We start from the raw sequence: 26,731 nt of genomic DNA on the forward strand, positions 1-26,731 counted from the left end.
TGAAGAACATTTTCATTGCTGGATAGGGGTTTTATGGGACAACCGTTAATGGTGCAGGTGATGAGAGGAAATGAAAAGGCTGTGTCTTCATTGCAGTGGGGATTTTTCTAAAGTACTGTACGTAAATCTACTTGTTGCGTTAAATATACTCAATCATAGTACTTCACACTTCATTTCAGAGGCATATTTTGTCATTTATTTTGCTTATGTTATAGTACACAGTAGATTCATATTTCACTTGGAAAATGAGTGTATAAAATCTACAACAAAAAAATCTACGTATCTTGTCTTACAACAAGATATATAAGCCATTAGAATTAGGTGCACCAAAAAAATCAACACTGAAAAACAGCTTAATGACTCCCTGTTTATGATGTTATGATATAACATTATATCACATATTTACATTATCATCAGTGACATGCTTTTTTTTAAATACTGACTTCTTCCTTTTGGTACATTAAGTTTATTTTTCTTGTGCTGAGTATTACTAGTTGCACGGGCATCTTAATGTTACCTCACTGCAAAATACTTTGTTTTTTTATTCTTTTGCACCAGAAGTCACATGACTGGTTTTATGCCCGGCATAGAGAGCGTAACACAGCGTTTTTTTTTTTTAAGCAACATACCTTTTGACCGAATTCTACGTGTGGAAACGATGGGGTTCATAACAATGAGCTGGTCGGGAGCAGCAGAATGAAATGATTCATAAATACAACCGATGGTCCACTTGGCCTCGTGTAGCCACAGGCGCGCGCGCGCGCGCTGTTTTACCTCGACTAAACCAGCACGCGCATTAGCGGCTTCATCAATGTTTCCGCTTGTATTGCGACGCCTATAATTAGTCCGCACGTCCGCCTTTTTGACCCTGTCCTCCATGCGTGATGCCGCCCCCCCCCCCCCCCCCCCCGTACCCCCCACTGAGCCCGCCCGTGCACGCAGAAGCCCGGTGTCTTCTCGGGCTGTTTCTGGGCTCCGGCACCTGCAGGCCGGCGTCGGTGCCCGCCAGGCGGCTTCCTGAGCAGACTGGACAGGGAGAGGAAACGGGGCACGTGCGTGCGGACATATTGGAAATGCGCACTGTTTGGAACCCCGCTGGAAAGGTTGAGGCAAAACGGCGACACACTTGTCAGCTGACGTCGTTAATATTTTTATGTTGCGTATGTATTTTTCCCTTTAGTTCTCGCCGGAACAAACATACAGAAACAAAAATGCCAATTAGTCCGCGTTTAAATGAGTGGAAACATTATTTAACCTTTGACACGTTTACAAGCCATTAAAGAGTCAGAGGTCAGCCGCCCCGAGGCTTCCTTTTCCCGACTCTCCACTCACAGGCAGCTGAGTTCAAGGAGAAAAAATACATTATTGAAATGAATCACTGGGGTATGTTTCCCTTTGCATAGTGACAGGCACAAATCCCAAAACAGACCCCCCGCCCCCCCTGACCCCCCCCCACCATTGACAACAAAGCATTCCTCATAGGACTTCAAACAGGAGATGGAAATGGCTGCACAGATAGGAGACGGTGACGTTCTTAAAATATCACCGAACTGTCCCATTAAATGTGACCAATGATGTCCTTTTGCGGTGAGAGGAAATGTAAGAAGTGCTTACTTTTCAGCTTGTATGAAAACAATGACCTGGGTTTATTTTCATTTCAGTGGTTTAACACACAAATTCCTGAAATATGTATTTTTCAACAAAATCGTTTGTACAATACCTATGACATGTTTATTTCAAGTTTTCTTTCTTTTTTTTTTACTGAATTATTTTCCAAGTCCTTCAGTTTAACAGTTTAAGTGACCCCGTGCTGCAGATTCTATTAATTGATCAGTGAAAGACGTGAACAATTTTGCACTCTGTAATTGGAGCTACTTTGAACGGTTTATTAAAACCAGGCAAATCTAGAAGTAGGAAGTAGGTCAATGAGTGAATTCATACGTGTGTATTCTTTCTTCAGAGAACCAGTTGCAGACCGACATTTGAACCAGTCAGTTGTTTACTGTCTCCGGGTCCTGACTTCTGATGCTGCAACAGCAACAGACACCTAAACCCAATTCAACAGCGTAAATCTAGTTGCAGAATCCAGAACAATCCTATCAGTGAGGTAAGCTTTTTTTTTTTTGTAGCCCTCCCCCCTTCAACAGTGCGACACCAGCCAGAGCTTTGAATGGAAGTTCTCCTCAAAGACGGTTTTCTTTATGAATTACAAGAATTTAATGTTTTTGTTACAGATACAGAACATTCTGCTTCATTTATTTACTTTGAATTGCTGCAAGTCAGTGCCGTGGTACAAGCTTCTCAGAGCGGCTCAAGATTTTCCGACCGTTTCAAAGTCTTGTTTTTTCTTTTTTTTTCTTCCTCAAACAAAAACATTTGGGTGTGTTCGACACCCCCTCTGATGAGCTCAACATGCAAACATCTCGTCTACCTAGAAGGTAGATGAACTATATAACATATGGCTTTTTTTAAAGCAATAAAAACAAGGCAAATCAAAAAGTGCATCCAACACAAAACAAAAAAAAAAAGAATTCACTTCCAGTCTGTGATCAAAAGTATTGTCTTGGTTAACGAGAGGTCCCTCCTGTCTCCTCTGTCGGCTCAATATCTACACCGCTCAGGTAAGCGGGGGAAACTATTGCCATTTGGGTTCGAAAGTCACAGAAGACCTCTTCAGGGACTCGGAGCAGGTTGCCCGTGCTTCACGGCAAAAAAAAAAAAAAAAAATCCTTTAAATAAATACGGCAGGGTTTATCCAGCAGAGTTTCAGCCCGTGAACGCAGCCGGCAGGTTGCGTAAGCCGTCAGCTGACAGGACTATGTTGCCTTTCCTGCCTGTTTCCATTCCAACAGTGAGCGCCGTTAGCCCTGACGGACGCCAGTCATTATCTGGGCCCGTAGTCATAGTTAGAGGGGCCGCTGGTGGCTGAGTACATGTTGGCTGTGGCTGGGTTCATGTGGTGGTGGTACGTGTGTCCTCTGATGCCGGGTAAAGGATAGGGTGACGGCCGGGTCTTGGCTCCCAGGTAGTGTTCGTAGGTGGTGGGGTACTTATAAGGGTGGTGGTGCAGGGTATCCGGAGGCAGGCCGTGGGGGTCAGGGCGGAGGTCGTGGGGGGGGCTCGGTCGGCCGCTCGTGAGGGAGACGCCGTGGAGGCCTCCTGGGACGGGCAAGGCGGGGCTGAGGACCCGGGACATCAGTTGGTGAGCCGGGTCGGCGTGCATGGGCGTGCCGCCGGGGTCCCGCTCGTACTCCCGCCGGCTGTCCTCTGTGCAGGAAGAGACATGAGAACAGTGAGGACTCGTCAATATGTACCCAGTCGTGTATATTTTCAGTGTGTGTGTGTGTGTGTGTGTGTTTAGTTCTGCACTGACTGCTCACACTGATGCACGGGTTTTGGGGTTGGAGCCGGTAAATTTGCACCGTGTCATATATATATATATAATCTTTTCACAACTGCCGCCTCTTTGTGAAATGAAATTAGCATTATTTATTGTATTATGTGCCGGGCTTAAGCAGTGTTTAGATCACAGATAGAAGTTGGCAGTATTAAGATCTGAAATTATAATGAAATAAAATGATGCCTGTAACTAAAATTACTGCAGAATACATTCCAAATGGGAGCTTAAAATATAACTTGGTCATTCAATTCCTTCTCATGCATTCGTGGAACAAATCGCTTTAAACATCATGTTAAGAAAATCAAGCTGCTGTCAGTGACATGCTACATTTCCACGTGGGAGGACACGTATTTTATGTATTTTCCTAATGGCCAATCTAACAGAAAATGGTTGGACGTTAAACATTTCCTCTAAAGGCTGAATAAGTGAATGTGATTATGTTGTTTCATGTTTGATAGCAGGCATCAGTTGTGAAATGGAACAGAGAGTGAGCTGCGGACCTTTTTCTGTGCCGTTCTGCTGAGGAGGAGATGACATTGGGTTTCTTGTTCTGGCAAAGGCACTCATTATTGGCAGAGAGCCTGGTCTGTGATTCCTGGGCCTGGAGCAGGGAGAATGGATTCAGTTACATGCTCATTTAATGGATGTCAAACGCACATTTTCTATTAAAATGATACATGCTCATATTAACAGTTCACACCGTTGCATGTAAAAAGCATTTGCACTTTGTCGGGCGCCCAAGTTAATCAGAACCTCCCATATACCTCAGTGTGATGGCTTCAGTTAATGCGCTTAAGAAGAAGGACAAAGACGTTCACACAGCTGGATTATCTGCATTTTAATGCACCCGCACGGAGTCTGCATACCAGATAGTTGTGGTTCATTCTATTGTTACTGTTCCGAGTGTTTTGTCATTTGTCAGTGACAGGAAAGCGTGAGTCGATTCACGACCAAACAGCAACCAGCAATTCCAGAACTTCATGGAACTCGTGTTTTTCATGAGGCAATCTCTACTCATTACGGCACCTATGTGACACGCATCGTAAAAGCTCTCTGGGCCTGTTGAGCATTTTTTTATGTCGTGTGGAAACATGCCAGCGACCGCATTGTTTGAGTGTAAACGCTCACCAGTCCTCTGGATCGCAGTCCCTGAAGCCCTTTGCGAAGGGATTGCTGGCTATCTTCAGCTGCGTGATCTGAAACCCAGAGCACATCATCAAATGCCATTTCCATTTCCACAGGTCGTTATATCTGAGTTCCATTACAAATTACAGCAGGGATTGAGTGGCCTGACGGGCTGACAATGTAGATGGAAAATCCACTCCGTCGTAAAAAATGTCACGCAAAAATGTCCAGTAAATGGTTCAAATCTGCCGTTAAGGGGGAGATTATCACGTTATTATTACTCCTTTTACTGTCAGATAATATTGTGGGCTGCATGTCTGACCTCATATGTAACATTTAGAAGCTGCATCGTGTCCAGGATAGATTCCTATACAGGCACAGCCGCACTAAGTGTTCACAATTTAGAGGCTCCATTTATCATCGTCATCATTTAACAACTTTTTTAAATGAACTTCATACTAATTGATATAACGTCTCTCCATTGAGTCACGTTGTGTAGTCCATAAATAACCCACCAACGGTAACACAGTATCAGGGCTTCAAATGTAACAATGCTTTCCGGAACATCCAACTACAGTATAACTGTTCTAGCAGTAATCACTTCATTCACTAAACTGGCCATCGTGCATAATAACGACGCAACGACGCACCGACTATTGCGCACATTCTGAATTGGAAAGATGAACCGCATTGTAATATTTCTAACGTTTCTCTCGAATAACGGCGGAATTCAACCACATGTGTCAGTTTAAAGGGGCGCCGAGTCTGGAAGGAGAAGCAGCGGCCGCGCGCTCTGCGCCAAGAGCAACGGCGACATTTACGCACAAAACGCGACCAACACGACATAACTGTCAATGAATTCCTCATCTGTTTGCACAGTTTTAATAATAATAACAATTGAGTTGAAGTAACCTTGTTATAAACTCATATTGGAAATATCACAGTTTTATCATGGAATCACTGTACCAATAATACTTGAACAAAAATGTCTCATTTATGTCACAATCTATGGAATCAGGCTGCATCCCACATACGGTACATACGGTACATACACACCCACGGCCCGCCGCGAGGCTCGTGCGCGTTCTCACCCGGTGGTTCTGGTACGCCGTGACCGCCGTGAAGCGCGTTTCCTCGAACACAAATGTTTTGTAGTTCTCCTCGGCATACTTCTCGCTGTCCTTGCGGGGGTCCACGTACACCACGTGGAACCTGGGCTGGTAGCGGTGCATGGAGTTTAGGATGATCTGTACAAAGCAGAGGGTTTATCAGCACATGTATGATGCCAGGATGAGCTGGAGGCCTCCGCTCCAATAGTCGGACATGTTCCACCGGAATAGTTTTATTTCGGGGTTACAAATCAGATAGAGTAAAATATGTATTATGGTTTTAACAACAACCGAGCCACTCTAAACCTAACGATGAGCTCATTTGCTAAATATTAGAATGTTATCCATGAATTTGGTAATTCGGCATTACGCGCAGAGTTCACTTACTTGGTGTATTGTGCAGACAATTGGGAATATTAATCCACAAGGTTTACATGTAAAAACCATGCACCTGCAGCACAATACTCATTTAAAAGCATAAAATCTCAAATTTACCCCCATTTCCACCCAGCAGACATCGCTTCAAACGTTTCAATATTTTCTAGAAATACAGCCCAGAACTCAAAGATCTCTCGTTTTCTTTATCGTTACTATGCAATGACATAAACACCCTGACAGAGGCGTAAAGGGCTTAAACGTTTCTCCAGTGGTGAAATGTTCCACTTCCCCGCCGTTATTCTTGGAGTAAACCCTGATGTGCGGTGCCATCTTTGTGGGTAGAAAATAGGCTACCGGCTAAATCCGACGAGTGGTGAAAAGAAAAATCAAAAGTTTTTAACACTCAAAGTGCTTGAATGTGTCAAATGAGGGCGAACACTATATGCCGTTAATCCAATGATAATGTTGCATTTGGACTGTGAATTATGAGTTTAATGCAGTCCCAGCTGTGTGTTTTGAGGTGTCGTTAAAAGTAATGCGGCTCTCATCTATGCTAAATTTAAAAAAAACTCAGTTATTCAGTGTTTTTTAAGCCTTTGGTCTATACGGTAAAATTAGGTTATACTATTACACACACCGTGATACGTGTTTTGTAGTTTCTGTTTCATGCAGTCCAGTTGTGCACTCACATGTCCGTTGTCATCCAGCAGGTTGTTGGTGAGTTTCAGTTTATCAAAAGAGACGATCTGCTTCATCCACTGCGCGCCTTTGGCCGGAGAGTCCGGGTGGTAGTGGACCCTGCCCGGCGTGGCGGGGTCCGCCTTACCGGCGACCAGCCACGACGAGCTGTGGAAGGCATACCTGACCGGAAAGAAGGGTCGTTAGGAGAAGAAAAAAAAAAGATTCGAACTCTCCGATTTTATTTTCAACAACAAAAGTCACCTCACGCATCGACGCGCGAAGCGACGTAAAGACGCTACAATAACATATGACCGTGTCCAACGTCAGCGTAATAGTTATCCACGCATTTCAGCCGTGGATATGCCAACTGTGAACTATTGATATTGATTGATCTGAGGCTATTTATGCGTTTGTAATTTCTTCTTATTTAATTTGAAATTCAAAAAAATATGAGTTGCCTCCACGTTATTTTTACGAAGCGACAGACTTGTGTGAGAAAGTCACCTGTAACGTTTGTCGTCTACTGGCAGGAAGTCCATCAGGAGCATGTAGTCAGCCATGGGATCCATCCCAAATATCTTCACTTGAAAAGTTGGAAACATTCTCCTGGTTAAGACAAAAAAAAACGAGAAACAAAAAAACGTTAAATAAATAGGCTTTAAATGGCTGATATTGCTATTTGAATTTCGCCAGGGGAGCCAACAAATGATGTTGCCAAAGTATTATTCATAAAATGTTTCCAAGCGTGTTTGCGGAGAGACGAGCTGCTCCAGGCCTTTGCGGAGCTTAAATCTGTCCCGAGCTGAAGCGATCCAGGCCGTGCTAAAACTCTGCCCGCATCCGAATGGACAATCGGGTTTGTTTCCTTTTTCTACTCGAATTGTAGGACTTCTCACAAGACGCTTTAACTTCTCTTCTGCTGTTTTGACGACTTCCAGACACACGGAGGCCAATACACACATCCCAGACGTAGTGGAAACACTTACGCGCGCGTATGGGCGTTATTTGGACAAATACGAGGTGTGGCAATAAAGTCGAGGCGAGTTTCGAAACTTATATTTTTTTTTATCAGGGAGGGAAATGAAAATATCCTGCAAACACACACACACACAAGCACACACACACACAGACACACACATATATATATAAAATACAAGATCAAATTAGAGGCAATTACCTCTATTCATTATTGGTCTCTTGGATTCTACCTGCAGGTCCCTTAGGGGGGCACATCCAAGACCACCGGTGGTAAATTGAGTAATACGCAAAGTCAGTGAGAGGGATCTTAAAACCGACGCTCAATTAGCGTCAGTGTCGTGGCTAGGTGAGGCTGAAGGAGCTCCTAAAGTGCCCCGCTGCAGATCCCCTTTCTCTTGTTAGACAGCGCTGAGGCGGGAGGGGGGGTCGGTTATGGGGGGACGCGGCCCTCACCAGTGGGATTAAAACAATTGTCTCATAGATTATAGGGGAAAACTCAGGACGACATTTGGAGACGTGACTGTTTGAAAATGACACGATTCTAATAGGGTGACGTTTGATGGGCTTTCCCCAGGTGTCAGAGGTCAAATCGTTGCTGTTGATTATAAGCACGCAATATAACCAACTATACGTTCGGATTTAACCTCTTTCTAAAGTAAAATTAGGCCAAAATTGAACATCAGATATCTTTACGTGCTCATAATCTGTTGTTTTTTTCTAATGCATCTGTGTGTATCTGTGCAATCTATTAATGCATATATATGTGTGTGTTTTGTTATAAGGAGGGAAGCACACAGATGCTCCTATAATGAGGGAATGGTAAACAGGTAACCGCACTGTGCATGCACGGGAGCGGATCTCTGCTCAAACACACGCAAACACTTCCATAGATAAAAGGCCACAATGTTCCATTTAACGAGCGGCGCGTAAAATTGAGCCTGACGGGGTGAAGGAAACCAGCTGAGAGCCGCAGTTATTCTCATTGGGTGGATAAAACGCTGCACACCAGCACGCTGTTTACAGCTGATTCTATAGCAGCACACATGCAAGCCTCCATGTGCTTGACCTCGTCTTTAAAGATCACCAGCAGCGCATTATACGTATTGAAGCCGAACGCGTTCATTCCTTGAATTAATCCGACATATTTAGTATAGTGTGCAAAACGTGGATTTCTGTTTACTTGTATAATGTTATACAGTTTGGGCAGTCTGGGCCTTAAATATGGAGCTTAAATTAAGAAAAACAACATTTGAACTGCAAATAGTGAGAAAAATGGGACAGTGTGAACTCCGAAAGAAGAATAAATTTGCTATATTTTTATCAAACTCCTTTATCCTCATTTGGACGTATTGGTAATTTTCCGTTGCGTTAAAAGAATTCACAACTAAATCCAATATATGATTATTGCATATCTGATTTAAGTCAGCAGCATGCACACATCTATATTGTTTGGCACTATAAAGATTCTCTACTCTTTAGTATTTAACCATAAATCCACTCGTTTTGCAGTGTGTTATCAGTGCTCACCTGCCGGCCTTGGTGACGATCATCTCCGTGCCCAGCTGATTGAACTCGTCCCATAAAGCCTTCATCTCCAGCTGCACGTTAATGTTGGCCACTTTGGGGTTCTTCTTCACTATAGTTTTGCCGTTCGGCGTGGAGTTGGCGGACGACGACGAGCAGTTGGGAGTCCCGCCGTCGCTCGACGGGGCCTGGCCCGGGTTAGATCCCGGGTAGCTGTAGTTGTGCTGGGCCGCCGGGCAGGGCTCGAAGTGGGGCTCATGTTGGCTGTAGGGGTCCCCGGGGGACGGAGAGAGGTGGTAGCCCCCCGGCGTGTTCAGGCTGTTCAGGCTGCTCGTCGTGAAGGCTGCAACATCGCAAAAATGGGACAGCTGCGTCAGCCACGGACTGGATATGGCTGAAATCATCCCCAAAAACACTGGATTTACTCAGTACGCCGCGCGCTTTTGAGTCGATCAGAACGCGGGCAGGCAAACGCGCCGGCGGGATTCGGCGATCTCCAGGTGGAGGTGTCGGTCTGAAGGTTTCCGTCCGGGCTGCTCGATAATCCCTGCGTGCGGATCCGCTGCCCGCGCGCGCTACATAGTCTGCCTGATCTAAAACGGCGACCGTGCGAAAACGTTACTAAATGTCTCCAGCCCAAGCTGCAGTGCTCGCGTAGAATCGCTCAACTAGCCGCAAACAAGCCTCGCGTGCGTGCGTGCGTGCGTGCGCGCCAGTGAGTGAGTGCGTTCTCGCTTTGGATCGGGTGCGCTCGGAGCGGCCTCTGCTGTGCGCTGCTGCAGTGTGTCACACTGCAACCCAGTCTCCTCTCTTATCTGACACAGGGGGAGGGGGGGGGGGGGCGGCCTCCCCTTTGCGATAAAACCGGTTCTTATTTCTATTTAGATAAGGAACTGCAGGTAATGCGCCTTTTCCTCGCCCTGGGACGAGACGTGAGTGACAGAGAAGTGCGCCCCTTTTTAATAGGCTTTCCGGCACCCATTTAACTTTTTGGATGGGGGGGTATCGCCCACATCACCCCCGTTTGCAAACAATAGAGGATCTGGCCGGCCGAGTGGAGCGTAAACGAGTCGCACTGTAAACACAACTTGATTTTGCATGAACAAACAAGCAGCAGGTTGACTTGTTGCTTCCTCGTCGTTGGACACATCGATCAATCGAATGGATTGTACAGCTCATCGCCGACCTGGATATTATCATTATGGTCTGTTTCTACCATGACGCACAGGGTGCCCTCGCAAACCCTCCTTCTCTTGGGTTTGTTTTTAATAAATATAATCCTCTACACAACTTTTCCTATCTGTTTTTTTAAAATAGTAAACTTTGTTTCCATTCCGACTTCTCACCAGACTTCTCCTTGATAGTAATTATACTATGATTTAATTTGCCTCCATTTTTTTATAGTTGGCCAACTGTGTCGGATTTTTTAATTTTTTTTAAAATTTATTTTGCAATCATTTCATTCACAAATGTAAAGCAGCGCTAATATATATATGTGTGTGTGTGTGTGTGTGTGTTTTATTTGTATTAAACCGAGCAGATTCCAGAGACGTGTACACTGCGTGCTATAGTGCAACGCCATAGGGTTTACCTTCCATTTCCCGGGTGACAGTGCTGTAGTGCATGTTGGAGGAACTGTGGTTGCGCAGGTCTGGCTCGTCCAGGCCGGTGCTGTGTTTGTCAAACGCCGCGTTTCCTGCTCGCTCCGCTACCGAAACCAGAGAGGCGATACGGAACGCGTTTGCCTTCGGAGAGAGAGGACCGCCGTCGTCCATAAGCATAAGGGACCGACTCGCGAAAAAGTCCCTTCCCAACGCCTCCGCTTTCCGACCGCCACAGAAAAGCAAGGTGGAGGCTCCGCACAACAACGGAGAGGAACATGCGCCCAAAGCGGCGCTTTCACGATCCGCCACCGGCGCTCCGTCTGGGGGCATAAAACACTTTTCAGAGCGTTTCCGCGGCTTATAGTCAAAGTGCGAACTTCTCTCCGGACTCAGATCCAAACACGTCCCGGCGCCAAATCATCGCCAGTTCATCCTCGAGGAATTGCGCGACAGAGCTTCTTCACCCCCCCCCCCTACCCCCCTTTTGCCTCTGGTCGGCGGCGGGGTGGTGCCATCCTGGGTCTTGCATCGAGGAGAAGCGACTACTGCTACGAGAATGCCCAAAAGTGAGCGAGATCCACGCCCTCCCCGCCGCACTAGCAGAGGGGGGGGGCGTCAGTGCTGGATGTTTTATTTCAATAAGACATCGTGTCAGTCGTTTGAATCCAATTCCATCGTCGTTGCAACGTCCGGATTCAAAGTGCGCTCCTCTCGCAGTAACTTATGGGCCCGTACGCGTTTGCATATTTCAGCTGTCGGAAGCCCACGCAGAGCTGCTCCCGGCCCGAGTCACACCGGGGACTGCAGTGCGAGTCTTTTACGCAAGAGTTCACTCTGGAAATGTAGATTTCCTTCAAACGTTGCTGGTAAAAACAAAGAGGAAGGGGAAGTAAATGCCTGCAGTTCATTCGGTATCAATGCGGCGGGCTTTCCCCCAGTTGCTCATCACGCATGAATATTCTTCCAATTCAAGCAGATAAGAACATATGGATGAAATGCAGTCAAGCAAAAAAAAATGGTTTAGTACTTTACTAAATAGATATTCAAGGGGTAGGGTATATACAGCTTTCTAGACTCAGAAAGACGCAGGCATACCGCCTTCGGTGCACTCAGTAAACACAGGTCATTCTAACACACGTGGCACTTCAGACCCAAGCTGGACTTGACCTCTGCGCCGTGCGCATCCACTATCGCCTTGTTGCCTCTCAGCTTATCGAGGTCCAGCTTTTAATGTGCGCCAACCAAAGCTGCGTTTTGTGGGAGCTGCACTGCGCAGGGCGACCGGATAGTCTAATTTACACCGGGGTCATTGAATTACGCGCGAAGGCATCAACGGGATGAAGCAGTTAGTGGATTAACCCAAGGCTATTTGTTTTGAATGTTTCTCCATGGGAGGCCGACAGCGTAAATAAACTACTGCAATGGTTTACTGCTGCAATGTTGTTGAGGGCAAATGGATGGATGTATATGGGTGGTTAGACAGATTGTTACATATGGTATGATATGGATACGTGGATACAGGCGATGGAGTTGGATATGTATTCGGATATGTGGATAAATAAATAAAGACAGAGGTACATCTGTCAATATAGATATGTTCTGTGGGTGAACCGATAGTGGCATGAGAGATGGCTGGATAGATTAAGCCTCTGCGCAGTATACATATATATATTATACTTTGTATAGGAAATCCTGGCCCAGTCAAAGTCAGCGTAAACCTGACGCCCTCTGACTGCAGGTCTTCTTTTAAATCAGATATGATGCCATCGATACCGACTCACTTCATCATTGCCAAGTCGGAAGCGTCCTTTGTAAATACTCAGGTGCTAACAGACAAAATACAGGAGCGGATCAGAATGGGAAGAGACCGTGTTGGGATTCGCTCGAAGGCCTCAGCAGCGGAGCCATTCAACACTGTTATGGACACAATCCCACTGACTTCTATAGGCGCAAAATTAAACGAAAAAAAAAGAAATCCTAACAAACAACCAGCCGATTTTTAACTCCATTTAATAAGTGTGTTACTTCATCTTAACGATAAATTGTATAGAATACAAGCAGCTTTACAATAGTTGTATTATTTATGCTTCTAAAGGACATGATTTATCTTATTTGTAATCTCTTTACAAGATCCTATCCTGGAGAATTTATAGTCACATTTGACGTGACACCAAAATGAGCAAACTAGCCCTCAGTGATCCGAGGACACATGCGGGGGGACAGAACACCGTCCGCGAATCCACACAGAAGGACGTTGCCATGCGTTTTGTAATATTGCAGTCATGTTGCTGACTTACTTTTACAGTTGATTGCATTGGAAAGTTGGATATGAATTTCTAGTAGAACATTCTTATAAAAAAAAAATAATTCAAAGGGGAAAGCAATTAAGGGAAAGATGGCTCCTCGTGCCACTATAGCCGCGGGCTTTTACGCACTTAAATCCATAAACGCATATTGATAGAAATAGAAAACCAATCGGTCTGACTCTATTTGTTTATTTGTGTGTCAGTGACACATTTTGACACCCATTCTGCGACACAAGGACCCCGTGGATGCACTTGGTCTTCCGAGGCTTCTTTCCATCAGGCCCGTGTGGTCCTGTTGCTGCACGATGGCAAATCACCAAATCAAAACAGAAAAACATAAATAAACCTCCCACTCACGTCTCAGAAATGCCACAGATCTCGTGGATGTCGAGGCTGGTTCGCCTGTTATTTATGTATTATTCAAATTGTCAGTGGCCCATATTCGTGAGGCCTCGTTGACGCGGGGTCTTACTTATTCTCTCCCTCTTGCTCCTCCGACGCACAGCATCCGGATCTCCTTTTGACATTTTCATGCTCGTGTTGTGGAGGTATTTATTTCACCAATCTTTAATTTAATGAGCTTGACTTATAACATTATTCACCCACGTAACTTAACAGATAATAAATCACGGGTCATTCTACACAAAGCGGAAGATTTCCACATCCATGTCGCGTGAATGGAGCAGCGGGGACCGAGGCCTATAAAACCCCATGCTCTGTAAATATTGGTGTAAATCCCCGAATAAGAGGGAGAGGAAGCGATCAGTTGACCGCTGACAGCGGAGGGCTCGGCGCGGGGCGTCCCCCTCTCCCCCCGCTCTCCCCCGCTCTCCCCCTCTCTCCCCCCTGTCTCCGCGGGGCTTTCGGAAATGTACGCAGAGAAGCAGGTATGCAGAAGGGCCTCGGGCTGTTGGTCGTCATGAGGCAAAAAAATGCAAATACAAACTTTCCACATTTGGAAGAAAATTAAATTCAGCAATGAGTTTGATTCGTTGTCAACATTGAATTTACACCTTATGATGAACGGAAATAAGAAAAGTAGAAAAGAAGAGAAAAAGATTGAGTGATCTTATTGCTAATATTTCTTTTAAGACAAATACATAGATTTTATATTCTAAAATATATCAAAGCATCAGTTAAAAACCATTGGACGCTATTGTATTTATTTATTATTTAATTATATGATCCCTCATAAAATTGCAGAGAACTGCGTTGAATATTAACCCTTAAAATGTCCTTTAAATAACATAATTAATTAATAAATTAATATTAATCACTATATTCCACTATAGTAAAAATAAAATATCATTTTTTTTCACTTTATTTCCAGAGTTGAGTTTTACCTCAAAGCGGTCTAATTTAATCGGTTGATTTAATTTGTGAACACCTTAATTATCTCCTTCGCTAGAAGGAGGTATCAATATATTTTCCCGAAATGAAATATCCACACAAAACGTCCAAACATTTTACCACAGTGATGAATACGTGTCCGATGTCTATTTGTTATTAAATATTGTTTACGCTATTTGCAATTTAATTCCTCTCATCTGTCGTTCAGTGGTTTGTTGATGTTTAGAATTTTTAACGCGGTGTTGGTTGGTCGCCATCGTGAATAAATAAAAGATCGCTATAACGGTGATTAGGGTCGCTGTAATGTGCCGATGAGCACACGGACATACGACGTGATTTATTTGCATTTAGAACGTGCCAGATCGCACAAACGGATCGGACGTGGTGCTCTCATTGTACAGATGGTTGCAGATCCACATCTTCCTTCGACAGCCGCGTGCAAAGGCGACAGTAATCCTACATTTCATTTCAACAGATACAGTGATAATACAAACATCACGGCGATGTAAGATACTCAAATACCATCAAATCAAAATGAAATCATTTACAGATCTATCATTGTCTTTGCATGTGATTTTGAATGACCTACCTTTAGGGTAGCAATGTTTTCAATAACGTTTTATAGGGGATTTATTTGACTTATTAGAATGTTTGCTTCTGGTAAAACGTTACATGGGACTTTCTCTATTTTTTCTTTTTTTTAATACAAGAAAAATTGGACCCAAACACATTTCCTTGTTGGCATATAAATGTGGTTTTCCTGTTCAGCCCTGCTGTCTTTGTATTTCGGGGTCTTCATAAAAAGGACATGTGCATAAAAACACAATGGAAATGAACACAATGGATGGCCAAAGGTTAAAATCATGATTCCCTTGTGTCTCTCTGAGCAAAATTCCACCATTTATTCCCACACATTGTTAAAACATGGGAAACAGGCGGCAGGCTCCATCTCTTAATATTATTCACTGAAAAAAATCAAACGAGTTACCGCAGGGAATAGCATGCTTTTTACATGAAAACAATTTCATTAAATGTTTTTCCTTTGACATTTGGTTCCTCTCAGTTAATCTATTCATTACAACACCCAATGTGAAATGTTATACTGTATGTTTTCCTCTTTCTCCTCATTTATTCTGAGGTTTGTCGACTCCACCTTTTGTCCCAGCCGACGTGCAGAAATCAGAAATAAAAAATAAAGAAAAGAACAATTTGACACCCCCATCCCACGCCCCTCTCTGCAGTTGTCTGGGAAGATGTGTGCCAATGCTATTTGTTTATTTTGGGAAGGAAGGTCCTCTCTCTCCGCATGTCTTGAGTTAACGAATATAGGCCTGACAGCTGCCAACTGTGCCCTTCAACAGCCTCCGTGCAGCCTGGCCGATGAAGCCTTGACACACGGCTTCCCTCCGCCCCACAACACCTGAAGCAACACTGTTGTTATCATTAAGTTATCATCCAACTAGCTGAGCACTTTCTGTTATTAAGACTCTCGTAATAGCGCATGCAAATTGAAAGTGATTTCTTTATTCCATCTGGACGGGCCACGTGTGTTTTTCTTTATTTACAGTCAGTTGCAGTTCAAAATATTCTTTTCTTATCAGTACTCATCAAGTTGAATTTCTCATGGAAAAAACTGAGAGAGAGCAAAACTGTTTGGAATGTGTGTGTGAGACATTGGAAAGGTGGGGGGGTTAAAGTCAGATCCCTTTTCAAAATCACTTCTTCTCTTTCCCTCCCGTCTTTGTCTTAAAACTGGGATGCTTTTAGCTTTTGAAAGGTATCCTTTCCCTATCTGTTGCGCGGCGGCCCCAGTCGTCATCACCTCGCCTCTCCTCGCGGCCCTATTGGACCGCCGCTAAATAGCTAGCATTCCTGCCACAAAGAACCGATGATGTGGGCTCGGGGCCTCCGTGATCTACCGAAATTAATTAAGGCCTTTCTCCTCCCCCCCGAGCAGGATCCGCAGCCTTTGTCTCCCTAATACATCTTAAGCCCGGTATTAAATACAAGGGTAGAGTCTATGCTCATTATAAATCTGTCAGTGCCTGCCACACTTGGCTCTTCTCGGGCCGGGCCCGCGAGCCTAAAGAGGCTTCGGGGTAGCAGAGAAGCCACCCTCCGGTCTGGCCCTCGCCCATTGCCTCCTCCTTATCTACCGCCCCTCCATGCTCCCCACTGGCTTGGTATTTATTTGAATATGAGAAGGTCTGCTTGTTGTTTCTGGCAAAGAAGGGGGGTGGTTGGGGGGGCTTGAGGCTGAGACCCCCCCCCCTCCTCACTGCCCCATGCCCGTCAACCCCCACTACCCCCATTTCTCTCGTCCCTGCAGCCCTCGTTCCATCTGTCCCTCTTCAGCCACCATGGCCGTTTCACTCTGCAGCCTTTGTGAACTTGAACCACAGACCTCTATAGTCAAAGGCCATTACAAACGGCCCCACTGCGCATGTGTGTGTTTAAGTGCATGAGTGCATATCCCATTAACAACTTTCACTAGCAGAAATTAATAACTGGGAGCAGAGGTAAAGGGCATGCCAGCGGACGGCCAAGGTTTATGTTTTCTCCTCCAAAAAACTCGGCTGGGTGAATATTTCCTTTCGAGCCACTCATTAAAAGCACCTTTCTGCGGCTGATCGTGTTTCTTCCGATCGTCCTTTTCCCCCCTTTAGTCTTCTCAAAGAAAGGCCCCCGACTGAAAGCGTCTCCAATTTGAAACGCTGAGGGTGTTTAGTGGAGTTTTAACGTGGCGATTCGTTCTGTGACAGCAGGCTCAGGATCGCCTCTTACCAGCAGCAGGAAGCGGATAACATGTCCATTAGCGAAACCCCCACACCGACCCTATAAACAGTGAAATTAGGGGATCAGAGGCGTGCAGAGATTTGACCTTGAGGAATGCCGATACCCCACCCCTGGCTCCGAATGTGCAGCAGAGGAGACAGGAAAATGAGCCACAATGTGGCATATTGTTTGGCCGTACCGCCGATTTGGGTTGATGGGAACTATCGGGCCTTCCTGTGCTCCTCTTCCAAGATGAAGAAGCAGGAAGTCACGCTGGAGGTAAACAATGTGCAGAATGCAGCTGATACCAAAGACTGGAACCCAGTCTTTGGCACCCCCATCATTCCTGTTGGCATGGCTCTCTAGATAGTTGATAATGGACACAGCGCCCACCAAACACCCGGCGTCCATGTTGGAAATATTTCCCCGCCTTAGAAGATGTTTACATTCGCAGCGTGGCTTAGTGAGAAATGACCTACAGACTTCCTCTGGCGGAGGGTTTGCTTGCATCAACCGTTCCTCGGATCGTAGGCCGGGCTTCAGGTCACAGATCTGGCTCTGTGCGTCCTGTCGCTGAGTCACTTGAAGAATCTGGGGGAAAGCAGCCTCCACCAATCGGAGCGAGCGCTGGGGCGGCCTGATACTGATTGCAGCGATTCATCATGTCAGGCTCTCCCTGCCACCACTTGTTTATTTTGATCTCTTCCTCTCCGGCACGGTGACAGTGAAAGATGAGGGACCATGTGGCAGGTCCGGCACTGAGCCGCACCGGCGCACAAGAAGCACCTCGCGGTCCCGGCGCCGGGCTCTGTGCACCGGCACGCCGCGCCATTTTGGGACGCGTAAACAGCGAGCTCAGGGAGCGGGGGAGATTTAACCGGCTGGCTAATTGTCGACCCCAAAATGTAACTTTAGGTGGTGGGGGGATTAAGCCTTGTTGACTTGTGTTCACTGGGGGGCTAAACCGACACTCCGTTCCCCCAAAGCGGACAGTTCCTGAAACCCCCTGGAGTTGGCCGGGGGGGGGTCTGGGTCACATTAAGGGGTACTGTGTGGCCTGCTAAGGCATGGCCACATGACCAGCTACTCTAAAACAAGCACTGCTGTGTCCATAATGTCAAACACTTCCTCCATCTGCATCCATTAGCCGGCATCGGAGGTGGCTATAGGAACGTTTGAGAGCCGAAGGAAAACAAAGGGCCCAGAGATTACAGGGTCCTCGTATAATGAAAGAGTTCCCTCGGCTATTGTACTGGAGCAGTTTAAAAAAAACAACCCAAGGAAATATTGATGAGCCTTTCTGTTGGCATTAAGTAGCATTTTTTCAGTCAAACATTTTTTTGCATAAATAGTATTATGGAATAAATGTCAAACAATATTTCTGGCTCATTTAAAATAAACTCTAAATATACATCATATCTAGAAGTTGATGTATAGTACGGATTTTATTTTTAGCTTTGACTTTAGCTTTTCATAGATGCATGCAACCTTATTATTACATCTGAAAAGCTTCTTTGTTGCCATTCCAGGTTTCTGATTCAAATAATCTAATATGTACAATCATTTCAGAATTGTTGTTGTTGCACTAAACAAAGGCTGCATTCTGAGATTTATAAAACTTAATTGGTTCTTCAGAAAATAATATCACACGTCTTCCAGAATATTTCCAACTACTTAATTTTATTCAAGAAATCATGGAGAAGACATGAAAATAAAACGGTAAATTACTCGTAAAAGTTGTCTAAATTAACCTTGCATTTACGCTACAGTCTACAATGTGACATCTACATTCTTAAATAATGTATTTCTTTGATATTTTTAAATGGACAAAATTCCAAATTCCCCTTATTTTAATTAAAAAGAAATCAGCATGTCATTAAAAAGAAAAGTTTTTAGCAATGAAAAGGTACCATAGAAATAATGAGCAAAAAGCTGTTACCATCATGAAACTTGTTTCATGGTGTTTTGTGAGTCCTGATGACACAACTCCCTCTAACCAGAGAGAGACTTAAAATGTCCAGTGCTCTTCGGGTCCAGTTGTGTCTGGCGCAGTTTTTAAACGTCTTTATTTACATTCGCGGGTATTCCGCGGGCCCCTATCGTGCTCCCCCACGCTGTAAAACACGGAAGGACCCTCTGACAGATGAAGCAAGCAGCACGGACGGGCAGGAATCCTTCTCGTCATGCGTGTTAGAGCAACCCCTCATGTGGCCTATACTTGGAGAGGGCCTGAACGTTGGAGCGAACTGGAAGTGGAAAAAAAAATAAAAAATAGCCCCAGTGTTTGGGTCTGATTTCTCAGCTCATTAATCTTGACTGCAGCCGCACGGTGCGTCTTGCAGGCCGGCATATTTTTCAGCCAGCTTGAATGTAATGATATTTATTAGAACATGTCTTCGCTTGCAGTCCGTCTCTTACCGTATCTGACGTCATTGTCCTAGATTCCGTGTCGTGTTTACATAGACTGAGGCGGAGACTCATCTACATTGTTGTCTTTCTTTTCTTTTGCGTAAAAGGTTTTTTTTTTTTTTCTTTAACCCTTTTGTCTGATTGAAAGTTGAAACAGTTTTGCTTACCTGGCCATGAATCATCATGATTTGGAACGTTATTGAACACCTGTGAGCCTTTGTTCATACGGGGGAATCAAAGAGACTAGTTTTAACACGCTTATTTGTAGGAATAATAAAAAAAAGGAGCTCTTCTGTATTGCTGACCTATCAGCATAACAATAATAATAATCAAAACTTTTCAATAATAATTTAGGATTTTCTTGTCACAAAGTAATTTATTTAAATCAGTGAACCACATTTTAAAACAACTGCCATACTATTTATCAAAGGGTTTCTCCGTCCATCTGCAAAGAATAATGACTGCTTCTCCTGCTTAGTAGCACATTAAACCATGTTTGACTGCAGAGGCGGTAGAGTAAGTGTGTGTCTCTGTGTGTCTCTTTCCTACTGGCCTTGGAAAAAGCAGTAGCTCCACTGTGTGGTTTGCTAGTGTAAGAACACCTGGCACTGCAGGGGGAGACGTGGGCATTTGGGCGAGAAGACATGAGCCGGACAGCAGGAGGTGGGACTTTTAATACCGTGATGAGGCGCCGACATTAATACATCAATACGTGCCAAGTCAAATGTAGCTTCCACTTAATTGGATCTGACACACCCGGATTCTTGTTGCATTTCCTCCCCCAGGTTTAACCCTTAGTCTGCGCTGTTGTTGTTGAAAACACACCTAGAAAAGAGTCCGTCATCGCCTGTGACTCGTCATGTGACTTATGACAACAACGTCCCCAAGACACACACGCAGACACACACACACGGCAGCATACAGGAATTACTATACGGCCGAAAACAATTACTCAACTTGTGGTTTTCCACTTTCCATTTCAAGTTTCTGTGATTTTTAACCAACCTGACGCACACGTACAAACATTAATGCCCACATGCAATTGAAGACCCTTGCTCACACACACACACACACCCACACACACACACACACACACGCGCGCACAGTTATCTGGTTGGAGGCCGTTCGGTTCAAGTTGATGTTTAGGGTGAGGCGTGATTCTGCGTAGCTTCACAGGCGGCCTAATGCAGGATCAGGTGTCTCCGACCGTATCGGATGGCTGCGTGGAGTGGATGGATAGCTTCAGCTACATCTGTCCTCTCTGGACACTAGACCCCTCCGTCTTCCAAATATTTACCTGACACATCTCTGTGGGTGGTGGCCTATGCAAAGAAACATGTATACACACATTCACATTGATGGATTTTTTTGTATACAGATAAACACACAGCTTTTTTTTGTGTGTTTTGAAAGCCAATGTGGATGCTATTCATTCCAGTATTTCCCTGTAAACAAAAATGTGTGGAAAATACTTTGCACATTTGAGGAATGAACTATTGGGAATGTTATAAATCCACTAAAATAGCATGCAGGTCATCACGGGAGTCCAAAACGGCCAACTACAAATTCACATAAGTTTCCAATTGAACCTCCACTACTATTAATTGCTAAACACACTTGCTGATAGATGCTTTTACCTGCACACATGGTTAAACACAGCTCCATTCCCTTTTCAGGCCTCATTGGTGTTGACACTTTGAAGTTGTCGGCTGCCCTGTTTACTGATGCAAATTAGCAGGTACGGGACCTTCAGAGGAGCAGAGAGCGTGGCAGCTTCGTGGGTGGTGGGTCCTCCTTTTGACGACGGACCCCTACCATCCATTCCCCTCTCAATCTCTAACCCCCCCTCCCCCTGTGAAGGAATGCTTTCAGCTGGGCTCACCTGGTTGAAGTGAGGCCCGTGGATGCTGAGGGGAGTGGAGCTCCGTCGGGGTCTTCTCATACCAGCTGGCCTGCAGCAGCTTGGCACCCCGGCGCTAGAATGGAGGGTTGTTCATCGGTATGTTCTTGCTTACATTTGCTCTCTGCTCTCTGAAAAGCATCCAATCTCGAAATCGTTGATTTAAACGCTGCCTTTTTTGTGACTAATAGAAAATCTTCCATTGGTCGGGAAAAAATCTATGCACTGCATCAAATTAAGCATTTCAAAGTCAGGCTGAAGCTGAAGACAGGGTTGCTCATAAAAAGTTATGTTTCTCAAAAGTAGACAATTTATTTTGAATAAATTATTCCAAAATATTTCCCTAAAAAATACTAAATAACAATGGACCTACATACATCATGGTCATGAATACAGATGGTTGGAATATATTCATGGGGTAAATTCCCTGTCCGGATCATTTTCACTCCCTTGAATCAAATATTTGTATGCCTTTAATTCAAGGAAATAAGATGTATTCTGTATTCTGCCAGAGATCCTGTAAATTTCCCCACTGTGGACTAATGAAGAAATATCTTATGTTATCTTATTTCGATTAATACATTCGTATCATAGTGCGGCAGTTGTTTGGTTGAGGATCAATTCTGCAGCGTAGTTAGTAGCTCACACCATCATTAGTAGCTTCTTTCGTTGATATGTTAAGCAAGGAATTATCACAAACAATGAAAAGAAATATAAATCCCAACTGTCCATTCTTTTAGATAGATAGGTAATAAACTGTATTAATCCCCAAGGGGAAATTTGTGTAAATTTCAATTACATTTGAGTTATCACATCATCAGTTTTCAAAAAACCTTTCACCATTTCCTTCTATTTTCAGTTATTGAGGTTGTGCGGGACACAAACAAAGAGAAAACGGCGTCAATATGAATATATATATACAAACAAACACATTAATGCAGCAGGAATATTAATCCAGAAACATCAGGTATAAAAGCATGTTTTCAATGCATGACTTTTATTTTATTTTTTAGTGATACAACTACTTCTGTGAATGATGTGAGTACTTTCTCCACACTCCCTTCCTGAGGGGAGGAGAATGTGAAAGTAAACTTAGTGTGAGTGACGCAGAGCTGCAGTCCAGATGAGTTTCTCTCTAAAGAAACAACTAAATCCACTAGCTTTTCATCAACGATCTGCGACAAACTCTGGTGAGTACGCTGCTCTACAAAGACTAGATACATGAACTAAACTTGTGCTCCGAGTTTAGTTCAGACCACAATCTGACTGTTGGACGTCTGCTTTTATCAAATTAAGAACATTAAGTTGTAGAAATGTGTAATTTGAGATAAAACATCAGAGGTAGAAACCAAACCACAAAGACGTAACTTAGTTAAAGAGAGACAGAACCCAGTCACAGATAGCATTAGCTTAAGCTAACTAACACACACCTACTTCCTGGTTGGACTTCAGACTTCAGCTCCGTCCAGACAGGAAGTTCCACTCAGGGTAAAAGTTTGGTTCAGCGCCACCGTCGGTCATAGTGGTTGTAAATATAAAAACCAGTGCTGGGCACTGGCACACTTTACATATGGTGCTTTTTAGCAGCAGTATTCCCTTTACACTGTTAAACTATTTACTGTAAATCTCAACTTAGAAATGTATACATATATTATTATGTTTATATTATTTTTTTCTGTTCAGGTTCCAGCAGAAACAAGTTTCTTTTATCAGGGAGCAGCATAAACGTTCTCTGCTCAGTAGTTGTGTTATTTGTTATTATTAATTAATTAGTTAAGGTTCTACTAATCATAGTTTGAATTTGTAAAACAAATAATCAAAAGATATGTAATAACAGTCTTGTTTCTCCACACTTGTCCTCAGAGTGTCGATATGTCTGCTGCCAGCTGTCTGCTGACTGAAGATCAGTTCCTGTGCTCCATCTGTCTGGACGTGTTCACTCATCCAGTCACCATTCCATGTGGACACAACTTCTGTAAAGCCTGCATCACCGGCCACTGGAACGTTAATGCCCCGCCTAACTGTCCCAACTGTAAAAAGCTTTTCTGCACCAGACCTGAGCTGCAGGTCAACACGTTCATCTCTGAGATGGCTGCTCAGTTCAGACTGTCAGCTCAGCAGAAAGCCAGCAGCAGCAGCTCAGAGCAACGAGCTGCCCAACCAGGAGAAGTTCCCTGTGACGTCTGCACTGGAACCAAAGTGAAGGCCCTCAAGTCCTGCCTGGTGTGTCTGGTCTCCTACTGTGAGGCTCACCTGGAGCCTCATCTGACTACGTCAGGTCTGAAGAAACATCAGTTGATGGACCCTGTGGAGAACCTGGAAGGCAGGATGTGTACGAAGCACGATAAACTGCTGGAGGTGTACTGTAAGACCGACCAGATGTGTGTCTGCATGCTCTGCACTGTTGCAGACCACAAGAACCATGATGTTGTTCCTCTGAGAGAAGAATATGAAGGGAAGAAGGAAGAGCTTGGAAGGACTGAGGCTGAAGTCCAGCAGATGATCCAGAAGAGACTACTGAAGATTCAGGAGATCAAACACTCAGTGGAGCTCAGTGAGGAAGCAGCAAACAGACAGGTAGCAGAAGGTGTCCTGGTCTTCAGCACTCTGAAGGAGTCTGTTGAGAGAAGCCAGGCGGAGCTCATCAACAGTATCGACGAGAAGCAGAGAAAGACAGCGAAACAGGCTGAAGGCTTCATCAAAGATCTGGAACAGGAGATCTCTGAGCTGAAGAAGAGAAGCACTGAGGTGGAGCAGCTCTCACACTCTGAAGACCACCTCCACCTCCTCCAGAGCTTCAAGACCCTGAAAACTGCTCTACCCACCAAGGACTGGACAGGAGTCAGAGTCAGTGCACCTTCACATGAGGGGACTGTTGTGAGAGCTGTGAATCAGCTGCAGGAGATGCTCAGTAAACAGATGAAGCTGCTGGAGCTGAAGAGAGTCCAGCAGTCTGCAGTGGATGTGACACTCGATCCCGATACAGCACATCCTAACCTCCTCCTGTCTCATGATGGAAAACAAGTTAAACATGGAGATGTAAAGAAGAATCTCCCCGACAACCCAGAGAGATTTAATCAGTGTGTTATTGTCTTAGGAAAGCAGCGTTTCTCTTCAGGTAGATTTTACTACGAGGTTCAGGTTAAAGGGAAGACTGAGTGGTGGTTAGGAGTGGCGAGAGAGTCCATCAACAGGAAGGGACACGTCTCACGGACTCCCCAGGACGGCTACTGGACCATTCGCTTGGTGAATGAACTGAACGGGTACTTGGCTTGTGATGACCCTCCAGTCGATCTCTCTCTGGAGTCCCGGCCCGGGAAGGTGGGGGTGTTTGTGGATTACGAGGAGGGTCTGGTCTCCTTTTATGACGTTGATGCTGCAGCTCTGATCTACTCCTTTACTGGCTGCTGCTTCACTGAGAAACTCTACCCATACTTCAATCCATGTCTTAATAATTATGGTACAAACTCTGCTCCTCTGATCATCTCTGCTGTCAATCGCAGTAGCTTGTCCTCTCTCTCTGCTTGGACACCTTTCCACAAGTGTTTCGCCTCCAATTGAAGCTCCTGCAAAATGGCGAATTTAAAGAGTGGAGCCCCGGAACACAAACTATAGTAAAAGATTATAGTATAGTATAAATTGTTACATTGATAAAATATGATATATGAAAAAGAAATCTAAATGTTTACAGTTTTTTTCGGATTCAATAATGAAAAGATGGAATGACCGTTCATTATTAATTATTTGGATTAGCCGAGGGTGCAGGTGTGATATATAGCGAAGTGAGTCAGTTGGCAACAGGACGGTAAATGTGTAGGCATATTATATTAATGCATATTGTGTGATTATTATGTAATTAAAGCGTGGAATGTAATGGGAAAAATATATGTAACCCTTCAATGTTGTCTTGTTGTCTATTGTCGTACTGTCTGCTGTCACGCACCAACCGCCACCATCCTTGTATGTCTGACATATTATGGTAATAAATGTTTCCTGATTCCTGATCCTGAAATGTTTCATTGTACAAACAGTTTATAGATTGTAGGTGCAGGAGTTGTGTGGGAAAGCATTGAGCTGAAGTGTCTCACACTGATGAGATGTCTCCAGATGTGTCCAGATGTGTCCAGTCTCCTTTAGGGTAACAACAAGTGGGTTCACATGTGTTGGATGTAAGCGCGTTTCTTTTGGTGCCACCAGTCTGGACTGAGGTATAAGAACTGCTCTGCCCTGTATGTAGAAAAAAGACATATTCTTTTCAGTCTGCTGAGCACGTAGCTGTTGGGACATTTTTTTCCCTTGCAGGCAAATAAACAGAAAGACATATTTGATTCAGAGGTTTTACCTTTCACTCCCTGTTTGGTCTTTGTTCAAGCAGCCAGAGTGGCACAGTCTAATACTTCTCAATACCGACCAAAGACCTCTTCTAGTTTGGTTTTGTTAAAACCTGATTGAGGTTTTCATCTCGGAACTGAGACAAGTGATCTAGCTCGGCTTGTCTGGTCTGCTGTTTGACATGAACAGATAGGAGCCTATAAGCTTAAGCTTGATGGTGTAAAATAAAGGGGCTCCCTCTTAGTCTCTTTTTTCCTTTTGGATCTTTTTTTTTCCACACTTACTGACCCGAACACACGGCTCACTACATTGTGTGTGTGCGTGTGTGTGCGAATGAAGAAGGCGGCTATGAGTTATATGTGTATTTGCTTCATGTGTCCAGAAAAAAAAATCTGTTGAATTAAATTTCCAAAATGGTTGTAGTCCCCCTGCCCAAACCGGTGAGTATTGAAATGCATCCTTGCATCACGTTTTGTTTTCCGATTGTGAACTCTTGAACAGTTATTGATGTACACAGACATCAGATCCAGGACGAGATCTGTGTGAATGTGTGTGTGTGTGTGTGTGTGTGTGTGTGTGTGTGGGCAAGTAGAGGAGAATTTCTTTTACAGGCAGGTCATTACTGTGGATAGAGATTATCTGCCCCCCTCCCACCACCAACCACTTCCAGCCTCTATCACCCCAGTGGTTTGTGACAGCCGGCGGTGTCAGTCACTTAGTCCCGTGTGTGTGTGTGTGTGTGTGTGTGTGTGTGTGTGGGAGTGGGATTGTTTGCATTGAGACTGGCTGAGTAAACAGGGCTCAGGTTACCTCTGAAGGCTTTTCCATATCATTCATTCCAAAGTAAATGTCAAAAAATA

General features: G+C 44.5%; 2 protein-coding genes and 1 long non-coding RNA gene across 4 annotated transcripts; 1 reads left to right on the forward strand and 2 right to left on the reverse strand.

The window, feature by feature from the left end:
* Positions 1 to 2,193: 2,193 nt before the first annotated feature.
* On the reverse strand, positions 2,194 to 11,604 carry tbx1 (T-box transcription factor 1). 2 transcript variants are annotated; one of them, XM_040196546.2, is made up of 8 exons: positions 10,787 to 11,604; positions 9,199 to 9,538; positions 7,198 to 7,299; positions 6,702 to 6,873; positions 5,617 to 5,772; positions 4,529 to 4,596; positions 3,901 to 4,001; positions 2,194 to 3,267 (listed from the first exon to the last, which is right to left on the reverse strand). In XM_040196546.2, exons 1-8 carry the CDS (start codon positions 11,127 to 11,129, stop codon positions 2,885 to 2,887), a joined length of 1,665 nt encoding a protein of 554 aa, XP_040052480.1. In that variant the 5' UTR covers positions 11,130 to 11,604; the 3' UTR covers positions 2,194 to 2,884. The 2 variants fall into 2 exon arrangements, with proteins under 2 accessions (XP_040052480.1, XP_077943721.1); XM_078087595.1 differs by having other exon boundaries at positions 6,650 to 6,873; positions 10,787 to 11,588.
* Positions 11,605 to 19,995: 8,391 nt separating this feature from the next.
* On the reverse strand, positions 19,996 to 21,615 carry LOC120831296 (uncharacterized). The gene is made up of 2 exons (XR_013452107.1): positions 21,522 to 21,615; positions 19,996 to 20,961 (listed from the first exon to the last, which is right to left on the reverse strand). It is a non-coding gene; the product is annotated as an uncharacterized LOC120831296 (long non-coding RNA).
* A 987-nt stretch (positions 21,616 to 22,602) lies between these two features.
* LOC120831295 (E3 ubiquitin-protein ligase TRIM21) lies at positions 22,603 to 25,543 on the forward strand. The gene is made up of 2 exons (XM_040196667.2): positions 22,603 to 22,729; positions 23,403 to 25,543. The coding sequence occupies exon 2, from the start codon at positions 23,412 to 23,414 to the stop codon at positions 25,098 to 25,100; it is 1,689 nt and encodes a 562-aa protein (XP_040052601.2). The 5' UTR covers positions 22,603 to 22,729; positions 23,403 to 23,411; the 3' UTR covers positions 25,101 to 25,543.
* Positions 25,544 to 26,731: the final 1,188 nt, after the last annotated feature.

The sequence above is a fragment of the Gasterosteus aculeatus genome, chromosome 13, assembly GCF_964276395.1.
Source record: "Gasterosteus aculeatus chromosome 13, fGasAcu3.hap1.1, whole genome shotgun sequence".
Taxonomy (NCBI): domain Eukaryota; kingdom Metazoa; phylum Chordata; class Actinopteri; order Perciformes; family Gasterosteidae; genus Gasterosteus; species Gasterosteus aculeatus.